The sequence below is a fragment of the Nicotiana tabacum genome, chromosome 17 (genome assembly GCF_000715075.1).
Source record: "Nicotiana tabacum cultivar K326 chromosome 17, ASM71507v2, whole genome shotgun sequence".
Lineage (NCBI taxonomy): Eukaryota > Viridiplantae > Streptophyta > Magnoliopsida > Solanales > Solanaceae > Nicotiana > Nicotiana tabacum.
This window is the reverse complement of record NC_134096.1, coordinates 108,582,462-108,601,410: the sequence shown is the minus strand read 5'-3', so window position 1 is coordinate 108,601,410 and position 18,949 is coordinate 108,582,462. Positions and strand designations below refer to the sequence as shown.

Sequence of the window (18,949 nt, the reverse complement as noted above, 5' to 3'; positions counted from 1 at the left end):
GTTCGTGCGTGATTCAAGTGTGCGAACCTGAAGCTACATGAACCAGATAGAAGAACTAGCTCCAAGTGTCCGTCTTTTATTCTAGTTCAATTGTAGTAGGTGTTTTCATATTGTACCTTTCAGCTTTATCTAGAGGCAATTGTAATAGGTACTCAGAGTATTCAAGTTAGAGTTAACTTGAAGTTATCACAGCAGTTAGAGGCTGGTTGCCACAACGGGATTAGAGTTAATCCTAGGTTTACAAAAGTATTTTGTAAATGCAGTTTTTGGCTTAGTGATTTAGTGGAGAGTTTGGGAAAATCCTACTGGGAAGTAGGTCGTGATTTTTTCACCTTTTGAGCCAGGTATTTTCCACGTAAAATACTTGTGTTCTTTAAATTCTGCATTTATTATTCCGTAACAATAGTATAAGGAACACATAGAAGAACCAGGTACTTCTATAATCTGTGCACGCGAAAAATTGGACACCACACAAATCCCCCCCTCCCCCCTCCCTCTCGTGTGATATTGAAGTTAAAACATCATTAAGGTCTTGGGAATGATGGTAACACAAGTTGTAGTAAATTCAGTACTAAAATTGGAGTACAGAGTGGACCATAATGGTAAAGCTCAAAAGATTATTGTAATCTAATATGGTATGTAGTGGACCTCATTGAAATTGTTATTCTCAAATTCCAGATTTTCACCCCAATCTCCACACACATGACTCATGACTGGCTATTGATAAATTGGACACCACACAAATCACCCCCCTCTTGTGTGGTATTGAAGTTAAAACATCAATTGGTATCAGAGCAGGTTATCCTTTAAGAGGTTAACACCTTAGGAGAAGATCAAGATGAGTGCACCACCTGGAAACTGGGAAGGGCAATCCACTGCTAGGCCACCACTCTTCAATGGCCAGTACTACTCCTAGTGGAAAAACAGAATGAGAGACCACATAATAGGAGAAGACTATGAGCTATGGGACATTGTCACAGATGGTCCATTGACTACCATGAAGATAAATGCCGAAGGAGAAGAGGTGCCAAAAACAAGAGCTGACTGCACTGCTGACGACTCAAGGAAATGGGAGAAGAATGCTAAGGCCAAGAAATGGCTCGTGTGTGGACTTGGTCCAGACGAGTATAACAGAATTCAAAGCTGTACTACTGCTAAGGAAATTTGGGACACTTTACAAGTGGCTCATGAAGGAACACCTAAGTTGAAGAGGTCCAGAGGAACGTTACTATATTCTCAATATGAGAATTTCACTATGAAGAAAGGAGAAACCATCCAAGAGATGTATACAAGGTTCACCATACTAACAAATGAACTTAAGTCTCTTGGAAGGGTTATTCTTGAAGAAGACAAAGTTGAGAAGATTTTGACAAGGGTTCTGCCAGTCTCATGGGAGAGCAAAATCACTGCTATTCAGGAATCAAAGAACTTTGCCACTCTTAGGTTGGATGAGCTAATTGGAAATCTCATTGCTTATGAACTTAGAAGGCAACCCATGAAGATGGATGCACCCAAGAAGGAAATGAGCCTGGCACTCAGAATCACTGAAGGTTCTGATCTAGAAGATGATGAAATGGCTATGATCACAAAGGACTTCAAGAAATACCTAATGAGAGGAAAGGGTTCTTCAACAAATGGAGGCTACAACAAACCAATGGTTCCTGAAAAACAGACTAATGAGGGCTGCTACAAGTGTGGGAAGACTGATCACCACATCAAAAACTCTCTCAATGGGAAATTGAATGGAAGAAGGAAAGAGCTGAACGAAGAAACAGAAAGAAGGAACAGGTTCATCCCAAGAAGAACAAAGGATCAACAAAGGCTATGGTTGCTGCTTGGGGATAAAGCTCAGATGAGGACTCAGATGATGATGATGAAGATGAACAAGCACTTATGGCAATTGGAGAATCCGATGAGGAATCTGAAGTAAGTATAATCCATCTAAAAGACAAGATTAAGTTTTTGTCTAAAGAAAGGCTATCTGAGTTACTTCTAGATTTCATTGATGAATCTGAGGATATAAACAATGAAAAGAAACAACTGTCTAAGGAATGTGTGATTTTAAAAGCAAAGTGTAAGAACCTGGAACTTAGAGTTAGTGAGACTGTAAGTGAAAATACTGCACTAACGAACCAGGTTAATGCATTTGAATCAAATGTCCTAGAACTTAGATCTGAAAACTTAAAACTAAAATTAGGAACAAGTAAGAAGACAGCTGATTGCACACAACTCACTCTAGAAGAAAATGTAGGTAAACTAAAAGATGAGTTGTATAAGAAGGATGAGCAGGTAAGAATTTTGACAGAGGATCGAGGCAAGGTCAAGCATGAACTAGACAGAACTTGTAAATGGAACAGGTCCTCCGATGCACTGTCATGGCTACATGAACATCACAGTAGTAATAGAAGAGGAATTGGCTTTGGGAATTTGCCACCTAAATGGGATCCCAAAAGCAAGTATCTCACATTTCCTGAGAACAAAATTTGCACACACTATGGTAAGACTGGTCACTATAAAAGTGAATGCACTGCAAAAGAAAAGGCTAGTCAAAAGAATAAAACGTTTGTTCAAGGGAAAAATAGGCTTCCAGGTTGGGCTAAAAAGAATTTGATTCATCCTTTTGCCTATAGAAAGGGACCCAAACTAGTTTGGGTTCCTAAGACTAACCCTTGATTTCCTTTTGCAGGTCCAAGTGAAGGGGAGCAGCCAAATATGGTACATGGATAGTGGCTGCTCAAAGCACATGACAGGAAGCAAGAACCAGTTCCTTTCACTTGAGGACCTCAAATGAGGTAATGTCTCCTTTGAAAATGGGAAGAAAAGTGAAATCATTGGGGTTGGTAAGATAGGTAAGACTGACTCTCACTCGATTGAGAATGTCTATTTGATAGACGGCCTAAAATACAGTCTAATTAGTGTATCACAACTGTGTGATAGAGGTAACTTGGTAGCATTCACCTCTACAAAATGCTTTGTGATTAATCTTACCACTAACAAGATTGTTTTGCAGGGAAAATGAGTGAACAATATATATATTGTACATCTGTCCACACTGTCAGAAAATGAACTCACTTGCTTAAGTGTGTTGGACAATGATCCCCTCCTTTGGCACAAGAGACTTGGACATGCAAGTCTGAGTCAACTCAACAAATTAGTCTCCAAGGACTTGGTGATAGGACTGCCTAACATCAAGTTCAAGGAAGACAAAGTCTATGAGGCTTGTGCAAGGGGGAAGCAGGTAAGATCCTCTTTTAAATGCAAGAAAGTGGTAAGTACCACTAGAACGATGGAACTGGTCCATATGGATCTCTGTGGTCCAATGAGAACATTAAGCAGAGGTGGTAAAAGATATGTGATGGTGCTTGTTGATGATTACTCTAGGTTTACCTGGACATTGTTCTTAACATCTAAAGATGAAGCATTTGACATGTTCACTTCTTTTGTTAGAAAAACTCAGAAACAACTAGGTAATCAAACTCGCATCAATTAGGTCTGATCATGGCACTGAATTTGAAAATGCTAAATTTGCTGAATTTTGTGATGAGCATGGCATAGATCATAATTTTTCTGCTCCTAGGACTCCACAACAAAATGGAGTAGTTGAAAGAAAGAATAAGACACTTGAAGATATGGCTAGGACTATGCTTCTTTCTAGTAAACCGCCTCATAGCTTCAGGGCAGAAGCTGTAAATACTGCATGCTACATCATAAATAGGTGCATGACTAGACCTCTTGTAGAGAAGACTCCCTATGAGTTACTTAAAGGGATAAAACCAAATATATCCCATCTTAGGGTATTTGGATGCAAGTGCTTTGTGCACAACAATGGTAAAGACTCCATAGGCAAGTTCACCCAGAAGTGATGAGGGAGTATTCTTGGGATATTCTTCACATAGCAAAGCCTATAAAGTCAATAACAAAAGAACTATGTGTGTTGAAGAAAGTGTTCATATGGTTTTTGATGAAACTAACATTCTTTCTGAGAGACAAGAACATGATGATGAAGCAATTGGACTGGTAAGAAACTTAAATGAAACCACAGCCCAGACTAAAGCTGCACTGGAAGAAGGAACAAGTGATGGAACAGGTCCTTCTACCCAGGGCAACCTGACAAGGGGAACAGAACTAAGAGGAAATGATCCCCAAACCTCAACGGAACCTGTCCGTGAACTTGTTCCGCAGCAGCAAAACAATGAAGGAACATCAAGGGGAAATCAGTTGGTTGTGAAACCTTACAAGTATCAAAGTTCTCATCCCATTGAGAACATAATTACTGATCCAACCTCTGGAATCAAAACCAGATCTTCATTAAAGAATCTTTGTGCTTTTGATGCTTTCTTATCTCTTATTGAACCTAAAAATGTTGTTGAAGCTTTGCAAGATGCAGACTGAGTAAATGCAATGCATGATGAACTCAACCAATTTGAAAGGAGTCAAGTTTGGCATCCGGTACCAAGACCCTTAGACAGATCAGTAATTGGCACAAAATGGGTCTTCAGAAACAAACTTGATGAAGATGGAACTGTTACAAGGAACAAGGCAGGATTGGTGGTTCAAGGATATAGCCAGGAGGAAGGCATAGACTATGATGAAACCTTTGCTCCAGTTGCAAAGTTGGAAGCAATAAGACTCCTTATAGTCTTTGCTGCTTACATGGAATTCACTCTCCACCAGATGGATGTCAAGAGTGCCTTCCTCAATGGCTATCTAAAGGAAGAAGTGTTTGTCAAGCAACCTCCGGGGTTTTAAAGCAAGGAGAGTCCTGATCATGTGTACAAACTTGACAAAGTACTTTATGGGCTCAAGCAGGCGCCAAGAGCATGGTATGAAAGATTATCAAAATTTTTGCTTGAGCATGACTACAAGAGAGGTAAAATTGACAATACTTTATTTTTGAAAGAAAAAAGTAAAGATCTCTTGGTAGTGCAGATATATGTTGATGATATAATCTTTGGAGCAACTACTGATAAGTTAAGTAAAGAATTTGCTAAACTAATGAGGAGTGAATTTGAAATGAGCATGATGGGTGAGCTTAATTTCTTTTTAGGCTTACAAATTAAATAAAATCAAAATGGAACTATGATCCATCAACAGAAGTATGTAAAAGAGTTGCTAAAAAGGTTTAAAATGGAAGATTCCAAAGAAATTGACACTCCTATTGCAACAGCTACAATGTTGGATATAGATGAACCTGGTTTATCTGTCGATCAGAAGTTGTATAGGGGAATGATTGACTCATTGTTGTATCTCACTGCAAGTAGACCTGACATTGTCTTCAGTGTAGGCCTTTGTGCAAGATTTCGGGCAAATCCAAAGGAGTCTCACTTGACTGTTGTCAAGAGAATTTTGAGATATCTAAAAGGCACCACTAATCTTTGTCTTTGGTATCCAAAAGGTAATAATTTCAATCTTGTGGGATATGTTGATGCTGATTATGCAGGTTTTCTTGTGGATAGAAAGAGCACCTCAGGTATGACACACTTTCTTAGCTCATGTCTTGTGTCTTGGGCTACCAAAAAGCAAAATTCAGTGGCTTTATCTACTGCTAGAGCTGAGTGTGTTGTTGCTGCTTTATGTTGTGCTCAATTGTTGTGGATCAAACAATAATTAATGGACTTTGGAATTGATGTTGGTTGTATCCCTATTTTTTGTGATAACACTAGTACAATTAATATGACCAAGAACCCGGTTCATCACAAGAGAACTAAGCACATAGATGTTAGGCATCACTTTTTGAGGGATAACTATAAAAAATGGTTGATCACTGTGGAATTTTGTGCTACTGACAAGCAAATAGCCGACATCTTCACAAAATCCCTAAGTAGAGATCACTTTGAAAGGAACTGGTTAGAATTAGGGATGATTAAGATCACCTAAAAAGATCAGTTCAGAATTCACAACAAAAAAAATTGAAAAAAAAATTTGTTGGTTTTGGTTAGAAAATCTGAAAATGTGTACATAATTAGATTAATTTTTGCTCATACTCATACTTTCAATAGTATACTCTTGTGCCATGTGTTAAAATGACTCATTAATCTCTAATGATATTTTCTCTATTTTGGCAAATTTAGACTTACACAAGAGAATTATCAGTGAAGAACCTGGTTCATCAAGATAACACGGTATGTTTTCTACACTCTGCATAATTTGAAATAATAATATTTGGATCATGAGCAGAGTCCTACTTAATTCCAAACTTCTTTTGGACTTATCCGTTATAAGTGAACCAGTTCTGTTCAAAAGAGTCCCAACCGAATTGAAGTACCTAGATTCTAGGGATACACTCCAAAGTCTTTTCAAAACTGAAATTCAGTTTGATTAGACTTCCATACCCACTATTATCCCTTCCACCACCCCAACCTCTAAGAAAAGAGTAAAGATGCGCAAGACTATAGCAGGGAGCACATTATCAAAGAAATTAGATAACAATTGAAGGATAGCCAGGTCCAGGAACCTCAGAAATCTGAAGACTCATTTAAATCTGCTACTGAGGGGGAAGAAACGATTTCTTCTGAAACCGAACATGTATCTTCTGGTCCTAAAGTTACTCCTGAGACAATTTCTGAAGTTGATACAAATTTGGAGATTAGGTTTGTGCTGGTAGGGTCTATAGCAGATGTTGAAACTACAGAGTCTGGAGGAATTGGTGGTAAAAATGAAAAAAAGAAAAAGAGAGCAAGGGTGTTCGAAGTGCTGTGAGGGGAAATGGTAAAAGAGTGGTTGATTCTTCACCCACTCCTGTGAGTTTAACCAAAGACATAGGTGCAATGGTTGTTTGGGGAGAAAAATCAGCTGGAGTAGAGGAGAGTGTAAAGAAAACAGGGGGAAGTGGGTCTGGCGAAGCCGCTGAAGGGCTGGTTCAACTCGGAAAAAATATAGATGAACCCGTTTCATCTGAACAGGAAACCCTCGCAGACCTACTGGAGAGAGTGACTGAAAGTTGTAATCCAAAGAAGAAAGGGAGGTTGGTACAAGCAAAGATCATTTTGGGGTAAATACGCTGCCTGCTTGTGATGAAGTCCATGTCATTCTTAAAGAACCTGGTTCATCTAAGAAGGTACCAGTGAATAGCAAGGTACGAGCCTTGGTGCAAGAAAGTAGGGCTAAAAATGCTGAGATTGAGAGGCTGAAGAAAAGGTTGGCTGAGGTAAAGTCTGAGAGAGATGCTCTTAGAACTGAACTAGCAAGGGAAAAGGAGAAGAATGATAGAATTCTTCAAGACATGCTGAAACTTCTCCAAGCCAAAAAAAAAATCAAGCCCCCAGTTCTTCCAAGCCTTAAACTTCTAGCCTAGTGTAGACCTTTCATTGATCCAGTTTGGAATTTTTTTTGTTTTCTCATGTTTTCAGTATTTTTATTTTTTTTATGCTTTGTGGAAGAATCGTAACAATCATCAATGAAATTCACTGTTTTTGCTTTAACTGTTTGTTTATATTTCTTTGATGATTAAAATTCTTAGCTTGATCTATGATGATTAATCCATGATTGCATTTGAAGTAGCCCCAGTGGCCATGAGTAAGATTTAAAATCTAGTTATCTCACATTTTTTATGCAACTTTTCGATGATGCCAAAAGGGGGAATAAGGTTGTGCTTTACATTTTGAACAGTGATGTTTATAACCTAATGAACCTGGTCCTTGATGATAAGTGAAAATTATTCTAACATTGTGTTGATGTTGGGATAAGTTGAAATAGGCCCTAAGCTTATGGAAGCACAGAGTTTGTCATCAACAAAAAGGGAGAATTTGTTGGCCCAAATAAAGGATAGTTTTGAAGATTGACAAAGAAACTCAGGGATGAACCAGGTCCATTACTGGTAGGCATAGACACGGACAGATTCAAAGCACGTGAGATGCACATGCAGGAGATAAACGAAATCTGGCATAATAATAGATATCTCCTGATCGAAAAGATTGCATAATTGATAAGGAGAAGGACTCCTTACTCAACGAGAACATTATCCAAGATAAGGAAAGAGTTAGGAGTTGAGATTAACTAGAACTCTTCCACCAAGGAAGAGTAGCATTAGAACTCTAGTTGTTTTCTACTCTACTAACTCTATAAATCGCAGGATGTTCTCATTCTACATGTGACGCACAAAAGCAGAAGTTAAGCGTGAATTGAGAGCAAAATAGCAAGGCATTTTGCAAGCAGTTCGTGTGTGATTCAAGTGTGCGAACCTGAAGCTACATGAACCAGATAGAAGAACTAGCTCCAAGTGTCCGTCTTTTATTCTAGTTCAATTGTAGTAGGTGTTTTCATATTGTACCTTTCAGCTTTATCTAGAGGCAATTGTAATAAGTACTCAGAGTATTCAAATTAGAGTTAACTCGAAGTTGTTGCAGCAGTTAGAGGCTGGTTGCCACAACGGGATTAGAGTTAATCCTAGGCTTACAAAAGTATTTTGTAAATACAGTTTTTGGCTCACTGATTTAGTGGGGAGTTGGAAAAATCCTACTGGGAAGTAGGTCGTGGTTTTTTCACCTTTTGAGCCAGGTGTTTTCCACGTAAAATACTTGTGTTCTTTAAATTCTGCATTTATTATTCCGCAATAGTAGTATAAGGAACACATAGAAGAACCAGGTCGTTCTATAATCTGTGCAAGCGAAACACCACACAAACTCCCCCTCCCCCTCCCCCGCGTGTGATATTGAAGTTAAAACATCATTAAGGTCCTGGGAATGATGGTAACAGAAGTTGTAGTAAATTCAGTACTAAAATTGGAGTACAGAGTGGACCATAATGGTAAAGCTCAAAAGATTATTGTAATCTAATATGGTATGTAGTGGACCTCATTGAAATTGTTATTCTGAAATTCCAGATTTTCACCCCAATCTCCACACGCTTGACTCATGACTGGCTATTGTTCGACTTGTCAGGAGGTTTAATGAGGAGATATTACTGTATTGTAGTGATAGAGATGGCCTTTTGAAGCTTACTGGGCTGAAGTTACTAGATGATGTAGTATTTTGGATTGTAAATCAGCATGTTTGAGAAAATGAGCCTCTTTGGATTATGGAATATGCTATAATCAATCCTCATGGTAATGGCAGCCACCAGTCAGTATGTAGTGTGCCTTGGAAAATTGTTTTATCGTATGAATCACTTGAGGAATAACATACATGTCCTATTGACTGATGGAGTTGGACTATTTATGTAATTCAACCACTATTTCTGTCTTCTGATCTCTTTACTTGGGCTAGTCATGAAATGTAATTTCCTTGCATGTAATGAATACCATATTAATAACTGTGAAAGTTTAAACTTAAGAACAAAAATATTCAACTTTCGATTTTTTTGCTTGAGATCTCATTTCTATATTTGCTTGGCCTATTGGAAAAGCTAGATTCAAGTGTAAAGGCCAGAGGGAGAAGCTTAGTATCCTTTGCTCACCATTGGCATGTCTGTACTGTTTTTCATGGTTCTCTTTACTGGATTAGACGTTTCTGAATCGTTCTGGGAATTGCATGAGGGTTTCTTAACTTCACCAACACTCGAGGTTGAAAATTATCCCGAGGATTTTAAGACTAGCAAATATTGTACTAAATAGTGAAGCGAAACCCAAAATTTAAGACTTTGACATATCTAGAATTTTTGGGAACAAACAGAAAGAGCTTCCGACAATGAGAGTCATTGTGATATAGTTACTCTTTTTAACTTCTTCTGCTTTCTCATTTCAATATCAATACATGATCATGTTTTGTTAAAATGCAGTGGTTATATGTCCCCTTGAAATTTCAAATGTGATCAATTTTTCAGTGTGGGTTTAGCTTCGGTGTCCTAGCATTGGAGGTAATAGCTGGGCAGATGAATGCGAGTTTTCATCAACTAAGCATTCTACAACCTTATAGGACATGTAAGTAGACAATATGGTGCAGTTAACTTCCTTTCTGATTTTACTTATTTTATCTAAATTGCATTTCTTATTTGCTTTGCAGTTAACTTCTGTTCTGATTTTACTTATTTTATCTAAATTGCATTTCTTTCAAGCAAAATAAGCTTGAGGATGAGAATACTCTTGAATTCCTAAATAATTCTTTGCATGAGTCTTTCCTAGTGAGTGAAGTTATAATATGTATATAAGTAGAGGATAGACAAGCAATAAGTTCTGCAGTTTCAATGATAAATAATGAAAATGCACAGCTGCCACAACCTAAAGATGTGTTTTCTGCTGAGGCTTCAACCGTGAAGATATATTCAGCATCCACTGATACAACCATATATGGAGGCTAAGATGTCTAGATCTTAGTATAGTTTGCAGTAAACATGAATTGAACAGATTTCCTAAACAGACTAGCTCAGTAAGGAAAGATTTCATTTTAGGTAAAAGGTTACCCTTCCTCTGGATCCTATATTATGCTAAGGAACAATTATTACCATTCTCTGATTGCATGCTTAGGTAGTCTAATCTTGTTCACGATTCAAAGTTGAGCAAATATGATTACCCAATACTTTCAAAACATCGACTAACGAAAGTACTTCCCTTGATGAAGAAGTGCTGTCCATTATAAGGGAGTTGTACTATGTAACAGGAAGGACGTTATGACATGCAATAATCCATGCCTCAAGTTTAAATTAGTTGTGGATTAGATTGATTTGTACAACACTTAGTTATAACATTGAAGAGGATGGAGGAATAAATAAAGAAGGAAATGAGCTGCCTCATCTTCGTTAAAACTTAGAAATTCGTCAAGTTGAAATAACAAACATGATTGAGAACTGGTTCAGTCGCAATTATTGCGACTTATCTCCTAAATTTCTTTACCTTTTTGGAGTTGTTTCAAGGTTATGCATGGTCTTCCTAAACAGATACGTAATAGACTATGTTCTTTTGCAAGGCAAACACTCATAATTTACATAGGTCAAAACCAGTAGTGTCAGTTACGTTTCTTATGTGACTTATAGTTAACTTTTCCTAAAGGGGCAGGAAATATCTTTGGACTCTGAAGTATGCATTAATGACAGGATTATCTCTCAAAACAAATCTTCAAACCAGATTTCACTAAAGAGTTAAAGAGCCTTGGATGTAACTATGTTTTCTCAAAAGAGGTTCCATTTGCAGATGTGTCTGGAGAAAACTCAACCAGATGAAAATGAACTCTTTTCATTTAGTGGAAAATTTTATTTATGTTAGAGCTAACAAAAGTTTGAACCATGACGGATATTCCGGTGTTCTCTAACCAAGACTTTAGAAGCATATTCCGTGAAAATATAGTCAAGTAATAGACAGTCGTCTAAATGTTTTATTTAAGATGGAGAGTGGATTTCCACAAATTAACTAGGAAGTTTTAACTTTTCCTATAGGGGAAGGATATGACTTTGGCCTCTGAAATATGCATTAATGACAAAGTTATCTCTCAAACAAATCATCAAGACAAGGTTTTAATGAAGAGTTCAGGAGCCTTGGATGAAACTGTGTTTTCTCAAAAACTGAACCAGATGATATTGAACTCATTTTTTTTAGTGGAAAATTTTATTTATGTTAGCTAAAAATAGTTTAAACCATGAATTATATTCCGGTGTTCTCTAAACAAGACTGCAGAAGCATATTCCGTGAAAATATAACCAAGTAATACATAGTCGTTTAAATGTTATATTTGAGATAAAAGAGTAGATTTGCATAAATTAAATTGTGACTGATCTTTCAGTTAATGCTGACACAAATCCTAGTCTTTTTTTTTGTCCTTCCTCTTAAGTAAAAAGATTGAGAAAACAACAAGGCTCATATGCATTTCAACTTGCCCTCAAGAACTAACCTTTTAACTTTTGCTCTAGCTCTTTGTTATATCTTCATTTTAATTAGCAACACAGCTTTTTATCTAACATCAGCTGATCATTTACCTTAACGCCAATTTGTGCTCTTGAAGATTTCAGGATACATGTTGATTCTCTTCCTTGAATAAAAGAAAAGAACACCATGAGCCATTCTGATATATCTGCTTATGTAGTCCCTTTTAAATTTTTCCTATTTCTAGGCTAAGGTCTAAATTTTCTACCACTGTCTCCTAAATGCTTTTATTCTACACCTGGCTATCACAAAGATGAAACACATGCCACATAGCTAAAAACGTAAATCACTTTCTCTTGTAGAAGCCTATTTAACATTGAACTCTCAGTACTTTTCCATGTAAAAGCTAACCTAGAAGCTTAACTTGAATAAAAACCTTTGATTTCCTTAGCTCTCTCCTGTCTGGGCAAGAAAGCAATGGCTTCCATACTTTCTTGTCTATTCACTATCTGTCTTCTGCATATCTCCATAACCTCATATGCATGTTGTGTTGCTGCAAGTGATACTTTGTTCCTATATCAAATCCTCAGGGATGGCAAGACATTAGTTTCGTCCAACCAAAGATTTGAAATGGGATTTTTTGGTTCTACTACACCATCTCGACACACAAGGTACCTGGGATTGTGGTACAAGAGTATAGAGTCTGGTATAATATGGGTTGGCAATAGATTGAATCCACTTGGACATGGTGCAAGGCTTGTATTCAATGCACAAGGATTCATTTTTCTCCAAGATGATACAGGAAAGAAGGTACGGATTTATACGCCAAAACAGATTGTTCTCTGGCCAGTTTTGCAGCTCCTAGATTCAGGTAATCTTGTGTTTCGAGATTCTATCAATCTTTCAGCAGGAGAGTACCTGTGGCAAAGCTTTGATTATCCTGTCGATACATTGTTACCAGGAATGAAGCTTGGTTGGGACCCGAAAACTGGTCTTAACCCAGCCATGAATTCCTGGAGGACAAGTGATGATCCAGCTCCTGGTGAGTATTTCTTCAGGTTAGAGTCAGGTGAGTCAGGTCAGTCACTCCAACTAGTTCTTGAGAAAAAACAGCAAAGAGCTTCAAGGTGGGGTCCTTGGGATGGACAAATATTCAGTGGCGGTGATGCCCTCATGGACGACCTGGTACTCAGACCAGTATTTAACTCCAAAACTGGTGCATTTTATGTTACATTTGAAGCCAAGAACGACAGCAGATTGAAACTGTCACTGAATCCAGAGGGCAAGATACAGTTCCTGAAATGGACAAATGCCACTGGCTGGATTCAAGTGAAGGTCCTGAATAAGGACATATGTGACAATTATAGGACTTGTGGGCCTTATGGAGTTTGTTTCGTTGAGAATCCATCCTGCCGGTGTCCTGATGGTTTCACGGCTACGTCACCAGATGACTGGGACAAGATGGATTATACCAACGGATGTAGGAGAATGACTCCTCTTAATTATACTGATAAAGATGTGTTTGTGAAGAATACTGGACTGAAGTTGCCTGATAATGCAACTTACTGGGGAATGTTGTCCCCCAAGGAGTGTGGAGAGAAATGCTTGAATGAAAGATCGTGCATGGCTTATACTAACATCAATATCAACAGAAATGGCAGCAAATGTTTCGTTTGGTTGGGAGATTTACTTGATATGAGACGTTCGGAAAAAGCTGGGAATGACATCTATATACGGATGACACACGGAAGACTAGGTAAAAATTATTGACAAGTTCTATGATTACCTACTTATGATACGATACTGTGTCAATGCATTAATTATTATTATAGCCTGTTTGGCCAAGATGTTTTTGGGCCAAAAGTGCTTTTTTAAAACAGAGGTGTTTGGCCAAGCTTTTAGAAGGAAAAAAAGTACTTTTGAGGAGAAGCAGAAGCAGATTTTGAGAAGCAGAAAAATGTAGCTTCTCTCCAAAAGCACTTTTTTGAGAAGCACTTTTGAGAAAAAATACACTTAGAAGCAGTTTTCAAAAGTTTGGCCAAACACTACTTGCTGCTCAAAAGTGCTTTTCTAATTAATTAGCCAAACACAAACCGATTCTCACCAAAAGTACTTTTTTGAAAAGCACTTTTGAAAAAAAACACTTCTCAAAATAAGCAGATTTTAGAAGCTTGACCAAACATGCTATTAGTATGGTGCAAAATTACGCGTGCATAAATGACATTTGAAGGGTGAAATAGTTGTGTAAGTTAGTTGTTGGCGCACACACATTCATTAATAGAATTCCCCATATTAACAAGTACTAGATTAACTGTTATATTTTAGCTATTTTCAATCTAAGTTTTGAAGATGGATAGGCATCTCCATGTTATCTTGAAACAATAGGTATGTTTGAAGCATTTTACTGAATGTTGTCGACTTAACTGCTACACAATCTAGCAAAAGATGAAACCAACCTGAATGCAGCTGGTCTTTCTCATTACAAAATCTTTTAACTTTGTACTCACAGAATAAACAAATACCTGAAGAAATCCCTTCAAGTTTGCTGCTTAAATTGCTAATGCTGAAGTCTGATTTCATGAAAAAGAAACAATTAACACTTCTTTCGTATGAACAGAAGCAGCTGTTGCCCATGGGAAAAGGAAAAGGAAAATGAAAACGAAATGGATAATATGTGTTTCTTTAACCTCAATGCTGGCACTTCTTATCTTGTCTCTACATTATCAGGTCCGGCGTCATGCAACAAAGACAGATGTGCTAGGTAAGAAGACTCACCTTTTGCCGCTTTTATATTATTTTCATAGTTCTTCATTACAGCCCAAGCTTAGTTTCACTCAAACACTATTCTTGAAGAAAAATTCCTTTAACTCTTGATGTTTAATTCTTGACATGGGAAAGAATGAACACAGACATTAGCAATGAAAAGAAGTTCCTTGTACCCCCCCAGGCCGCTAACTAGAGTAGTTTTTTTTTTTTTTTTTTTTTGGGCATTAGCAAACACATGACCCTGTAAGCTAGCTATTGTGCAACCTCTAGTAAGGTATGATTCACTTCCATAATTGTCTAATTAATTTATTTTCTCAAAAGAATATCTTTTTCTGAACAGATGAACCACAAATTAATCAGCCTGGAAACTCTGTAGAAGCTTTGCTGCAGGGCGCAGATGTCATTGCATATGATTACAGTGCTCTATCTGCAGCCACTAACAATTTCTCGCTGTCTAATAAGATAGGGAATGGTGGATTTGGCAATGTTTATAAGGTTATTATTTCTTTTCAACAAGCATGGACATGCAAATTTACAGTAACTAAGACAAATCATGGCAGAAATTTAATACACATACTTAATCTGTAGGGTGTATTAGATACTGGAGAAGAAATAGCAGTGAAGAAGCAGGAAGTGACTTCACGTCAAGAACGAGGAGATAAGGAGTTTGAGAATGAAGTCAAATTAATAGCAAAGCTTCAGCATCGTAACCTAACCAAGTTATTGGGATACTGCATTCATGGAAACGAAAAGTTCCTGGTCTATGAGTTCATGGCCAATAATAGCCTCGACAAGGTCATATTTGGTATGACAGCTTAAATAACAGTTCTGTTGCACATTTTTTCTTTATTATTTTGAATTGTAAAAAACATAAAGGACATAAATTTGTGACAGTCCGAGTAACTGTTTGCTTGTATCATGTCCAGATTCTGCAAGAAGGGGTACAGTAACATGGCCAATGCGCTTTAACATTATTAAAGGAATTGCAAAAGGATTAGTTTACTTGCATCATGATTCGAGGTTGACAATAATCCACCGAGACTTAAAAGCTAGCAATGTCTTGCTAGACAGAGAGATGACACCCAAAATATCTGACTTTGGGTTGTCAAGGGCTTTTGAAGATGATGTTGAAGAAAAGACTCAGTATGTAGTTGGAACACGGTAAGTAGATATCACTCATTATTATTAAGAGTACACGTTTATGTACATTTTAGAATTTTTTTTCCTGATGTTTTTTTGTTGTGGCTGCAGTGGTTATATGCCACCTGAATACTTAGAAGATGGACATTATTCAACAAAATCAGATGTGTTTAGCTTTGGAATTTTGGCATTGGAGATTGTCAGTGGCCAAAAGAATTGGGGTTATCACCACCCAGGCTATGATATTGGTCTAGTAGGCTATGTAAGTATATTATCCCCTGGTTATGGTTACTATTTCACTTTCTTAAATTGGTTACACAAAAGTTGCACCTTGTGCTAAAACATTGTACATGTATGATCTTTCGATGATCAGGCTTGGAAAATTTGGAATGAAGGGAAGGCCATAGAACTATTGGATCCAATGATAGAACAATCAGGCAATAGGAATGAAGTTTTACAATGCATCCTTGTTGGGCTCTTGTGTTGTCAACGACGTGTCCAAGACAGACCTTCAATGGTTCAGGTGTTTTCCATACTAGAACAGAATGAAACTTCAAGGTTAAATTGTGTGCCAGTGGAACCTTACATCCCTAGAGAGTGGAGTAACAGTTTCAGGAGTCGCGACAGTGTGAATGGGGTAACTATTACTGAACTCACTGGAAGATCATGATGACCTAATTTCAAGAAACAAATGCACAGAGAACAAACTCAGTTAATGTAAGTAGGTCTCAAGTCTTTTTTCTTATTCCGCTTACTAGTATAACTTGAAACTATGAAAATGGCATTCCTGCTGGCAAACAACCCAAGAAGCTTAATTTTTGGAGCTTGCAAGTGGGAATTCTAGGGAAATTACTGTTGCTAAGAAAAGGATCATTTATCACCCTTTATATGACCTTTTCTAACTTAGAATTTATGTATCTTGTTGAGTTTTGAGTGACTTCATGCAATGCAAGACATTATAGTTATTCTATATATTTCGTCTTTTCAAGAGGCACCAAATTTGCTTAATGAATTACAAGCACCCTATCAAACAGGATCTTGATTATTTGGTTATTAATGCGGTTGCTATTAACATAATCTATAACATCATTGAATTTGATATTTATGGTACCTGGAGATATTGGATTCAAATGGTGTATAATTTTCTATTTACGTATTTAGAAACTACACAAATTATATAAATAACAATGCTTTGTAGTTAGCTATATTTAAGCAAACGTTGAAAAAAAAATCTTTTTATGGGATGGCCCCGGAGGGACAACGTCTGAACAAATAATGGTAAAATAAATAATCGACTTCTTTTATACTATCTATAGACTCCTATTGCGTCTACTACTTTAGTATTCTCTTCTTATTTGGTCCGTTTTGGCTCTGGCCAGGGTATTGTTGAGGTTGATTGTTGGGTAGTGATAACCCAAATGCTACACCTAACTAAGCAACCTGGATTTTACTGGAAAAGATAATTTTTGGATTTCAAGCTTCCTCAACTTAAAAACCATCTCTTAATTTCACTAAAACGTAATAATGACGTAATAACAAGGTAGATATATATTTGTCTCCTTTTCTAGTGAGGTTTTTTGTTACAGATTCGTATTTAAACTACGTGGCCTAATTGCGCGGTGCTGAGTGAAGAACTGAATTATCACACATTATTAAATGGAAGAAAACAAAAGTTGTTGATATAAAGACAAATATAAAATTTAAAGTCAATAGATTTCAAGTAAATGCATTATCTTTTTTAATTTTTCTTAGTTATAAATATAGTTAAACTGAGGATTGTGATTGCAACAGTAATAAAGACTTTTAGTAATTTAGATCCATCAATGATCCGACACTTGCATAATATGTCGTACGTGTCCAAATTATAACATTAACATATAAGGTTTGAATTGGTCAAAAATATATGAACTTTCAACTTTACATGCATCAAAACACATAACCACTGATTCAATTCATGTCTTTCTCCAATATATCAAAGTTTTGTGAGGTTCAGAGAAAGAGTGCCTGTAGAAATGAAAACCACATAAATATATTGGTATGATCAGTAAACATCATATGGTTATCATTTTCTATATTTTCATATGAGAAGGAAGAAATATGCCAAATATATATTGTGCTTTTACAAAAGGTGTGGATTAAAGCAAAGAATACAATTTGATGCATTCTACAGACTCTATATGTCTAGTATATGGCATTATTGCTGTTTGGAGTGTCAAATTACACTTTCGTTAGCTACAACTTTCTGAATCAATTTTAAAATATTTTTTATTTTATAAAGTAGCGGTTGATATTTCTTTCAATAAATTCAAACTAAAATATATTCTCCCAATAAAGTTAGGTATCCTTATAATATTACAAGAATTTTCTGAAATATATGGAAGGAAGAAAATACTGAAGTTGATCAGAACAAAAATAAGCATCACTTTCTAGCAAAAAAGATGGTGCTAATTAATAAGTAGTACATCATACATCTATCTAGAGGTTGACATATGCATATCATCTTCTAGTCCTTCTCAATGATATCAATTTTTATACAGTATAGAATTAAATGTATATAAAGTAGTAATATTAAATTAATCTTACTATTCAATGTACAATAACAAATTATGTTCGATTTTCAAATATATATCTTTAGTAATATATGCTGCTCTAGTGGTGAGCACCCTCCACTTCCAATCAAGATGATGTAAGTTCGAGTCATCCTAAGAGCAAGGTGGTGAGTCTTTGGAGGGAAGGAGCCGAGGGTCTATCGGAAACAAATCTCTTTTCTTTACGTGAACTTTTTCTGATGTAAACCGGGTGTGTTATCTAAGTCTTTTAACTAGTTCAATGAAAATCTCCAATATTGCCGCAAAACTAAAAAAAAAAAAAGGGTACTCGCGCTGCAGCTTGCTTGCCTAAAATGAAAATCCTTACTAGCCCCCGTTACTTCTTCATTCGGGGGGACTAGCCTCATTACTTCCTACTGGGCGAGAGGTGCACCTAACCTACCACAGCTTTCAAGACTCTATTTTTGTTTTTATTTTCAGTTTAATTTGTAAGAAAACCAGAATATTTGTTTTTTTTTTTTTGTATCACTTGTATCTGGTACCCACATGAGGCCTAACTAATTACTCCCGAGGTTAAGACTCTTTCTAATAAAGGCGGCTTCATAATAATGGCTCGAACCCGAGATCTTTGAATTCTGATTATGGATAAAGGAGTACTTATCAATCCGTCACAATTCATATTGGTAAGAAGTGAGGGGAAAGAGATTGAGCAACCTGCTAATTGATAAACCAGTGGCCAGTGCAGCAATGAATCTTCCGTAGCTAG

The 18,949-nt window shown here is 36.8% G+C and overlaps 1 protein-coding gene across 3 annotated transcripts; it reads left to right on the top strand.

Moving 5' to 3' along the window:
* The first annotated feature begins 498 nt into the window (after positions 1-498).
* Positions 499-16,630, top strand: LOC107786170 (receptor-like serine/threonine-protein kinase SD1-8). 3 transcript variants are annotated; one of them, XM_075234807.1, is made up of 10 exons: positions 502-6,122; positions 9,760-9,856; positions 12,319-12,599; positions 12,690-13,484; positions 14,346-14,489; positions 14,835-14,989; positions 15,083-15,299; positions 15,421-15,655; positions 15,746-15,896; positions 16,008-16,630. In XM_075234807.1, coding segments are annotated over exons 2-10 (2,277 nt in total). In that variant the 5' UTR covers positions 502-6,122; positions 9,760-9,854; the 3' UTR covers positions 16,305-16,630. The 3 variants fall into 3 exon arrangements, with proteins under 3 accessions (XP_075090906.1, XP_075090908.1, XP_075090907.1); XM_075234805.1 differs by having other exon boundaries at positions 499-6,122; positions 12,319-13,484; XM_075234806.1 differs by lacking the exon at positions 502-6,122 and adding an exon at positions 7,362-9,043 and having other exon boundaries at positions 12,319-13,484.
* Positions 16,631-18,949: the final 2,319 nt, after the last annotated feature.

Bases quoted from the DNA above. Each gene is read 5' to 3' on its own strand.
- LOC107786170 (XM_075234805.1), top strand. The intron at 15,300-15,420 runs GTATGACAGCTT...TATCATGTCCAG, and splicing joins CCTCGACAAGGTCATATTTG to ATTCTGCAAGAAGGGGTACA. The intron at 15,656-15,745 runs GTAAGTAGATAT...TTGTGGCTGCAG, and splicing joins CAGTATGTAGTTGGAACACG to TGGTTATATGCCACCTGAAT.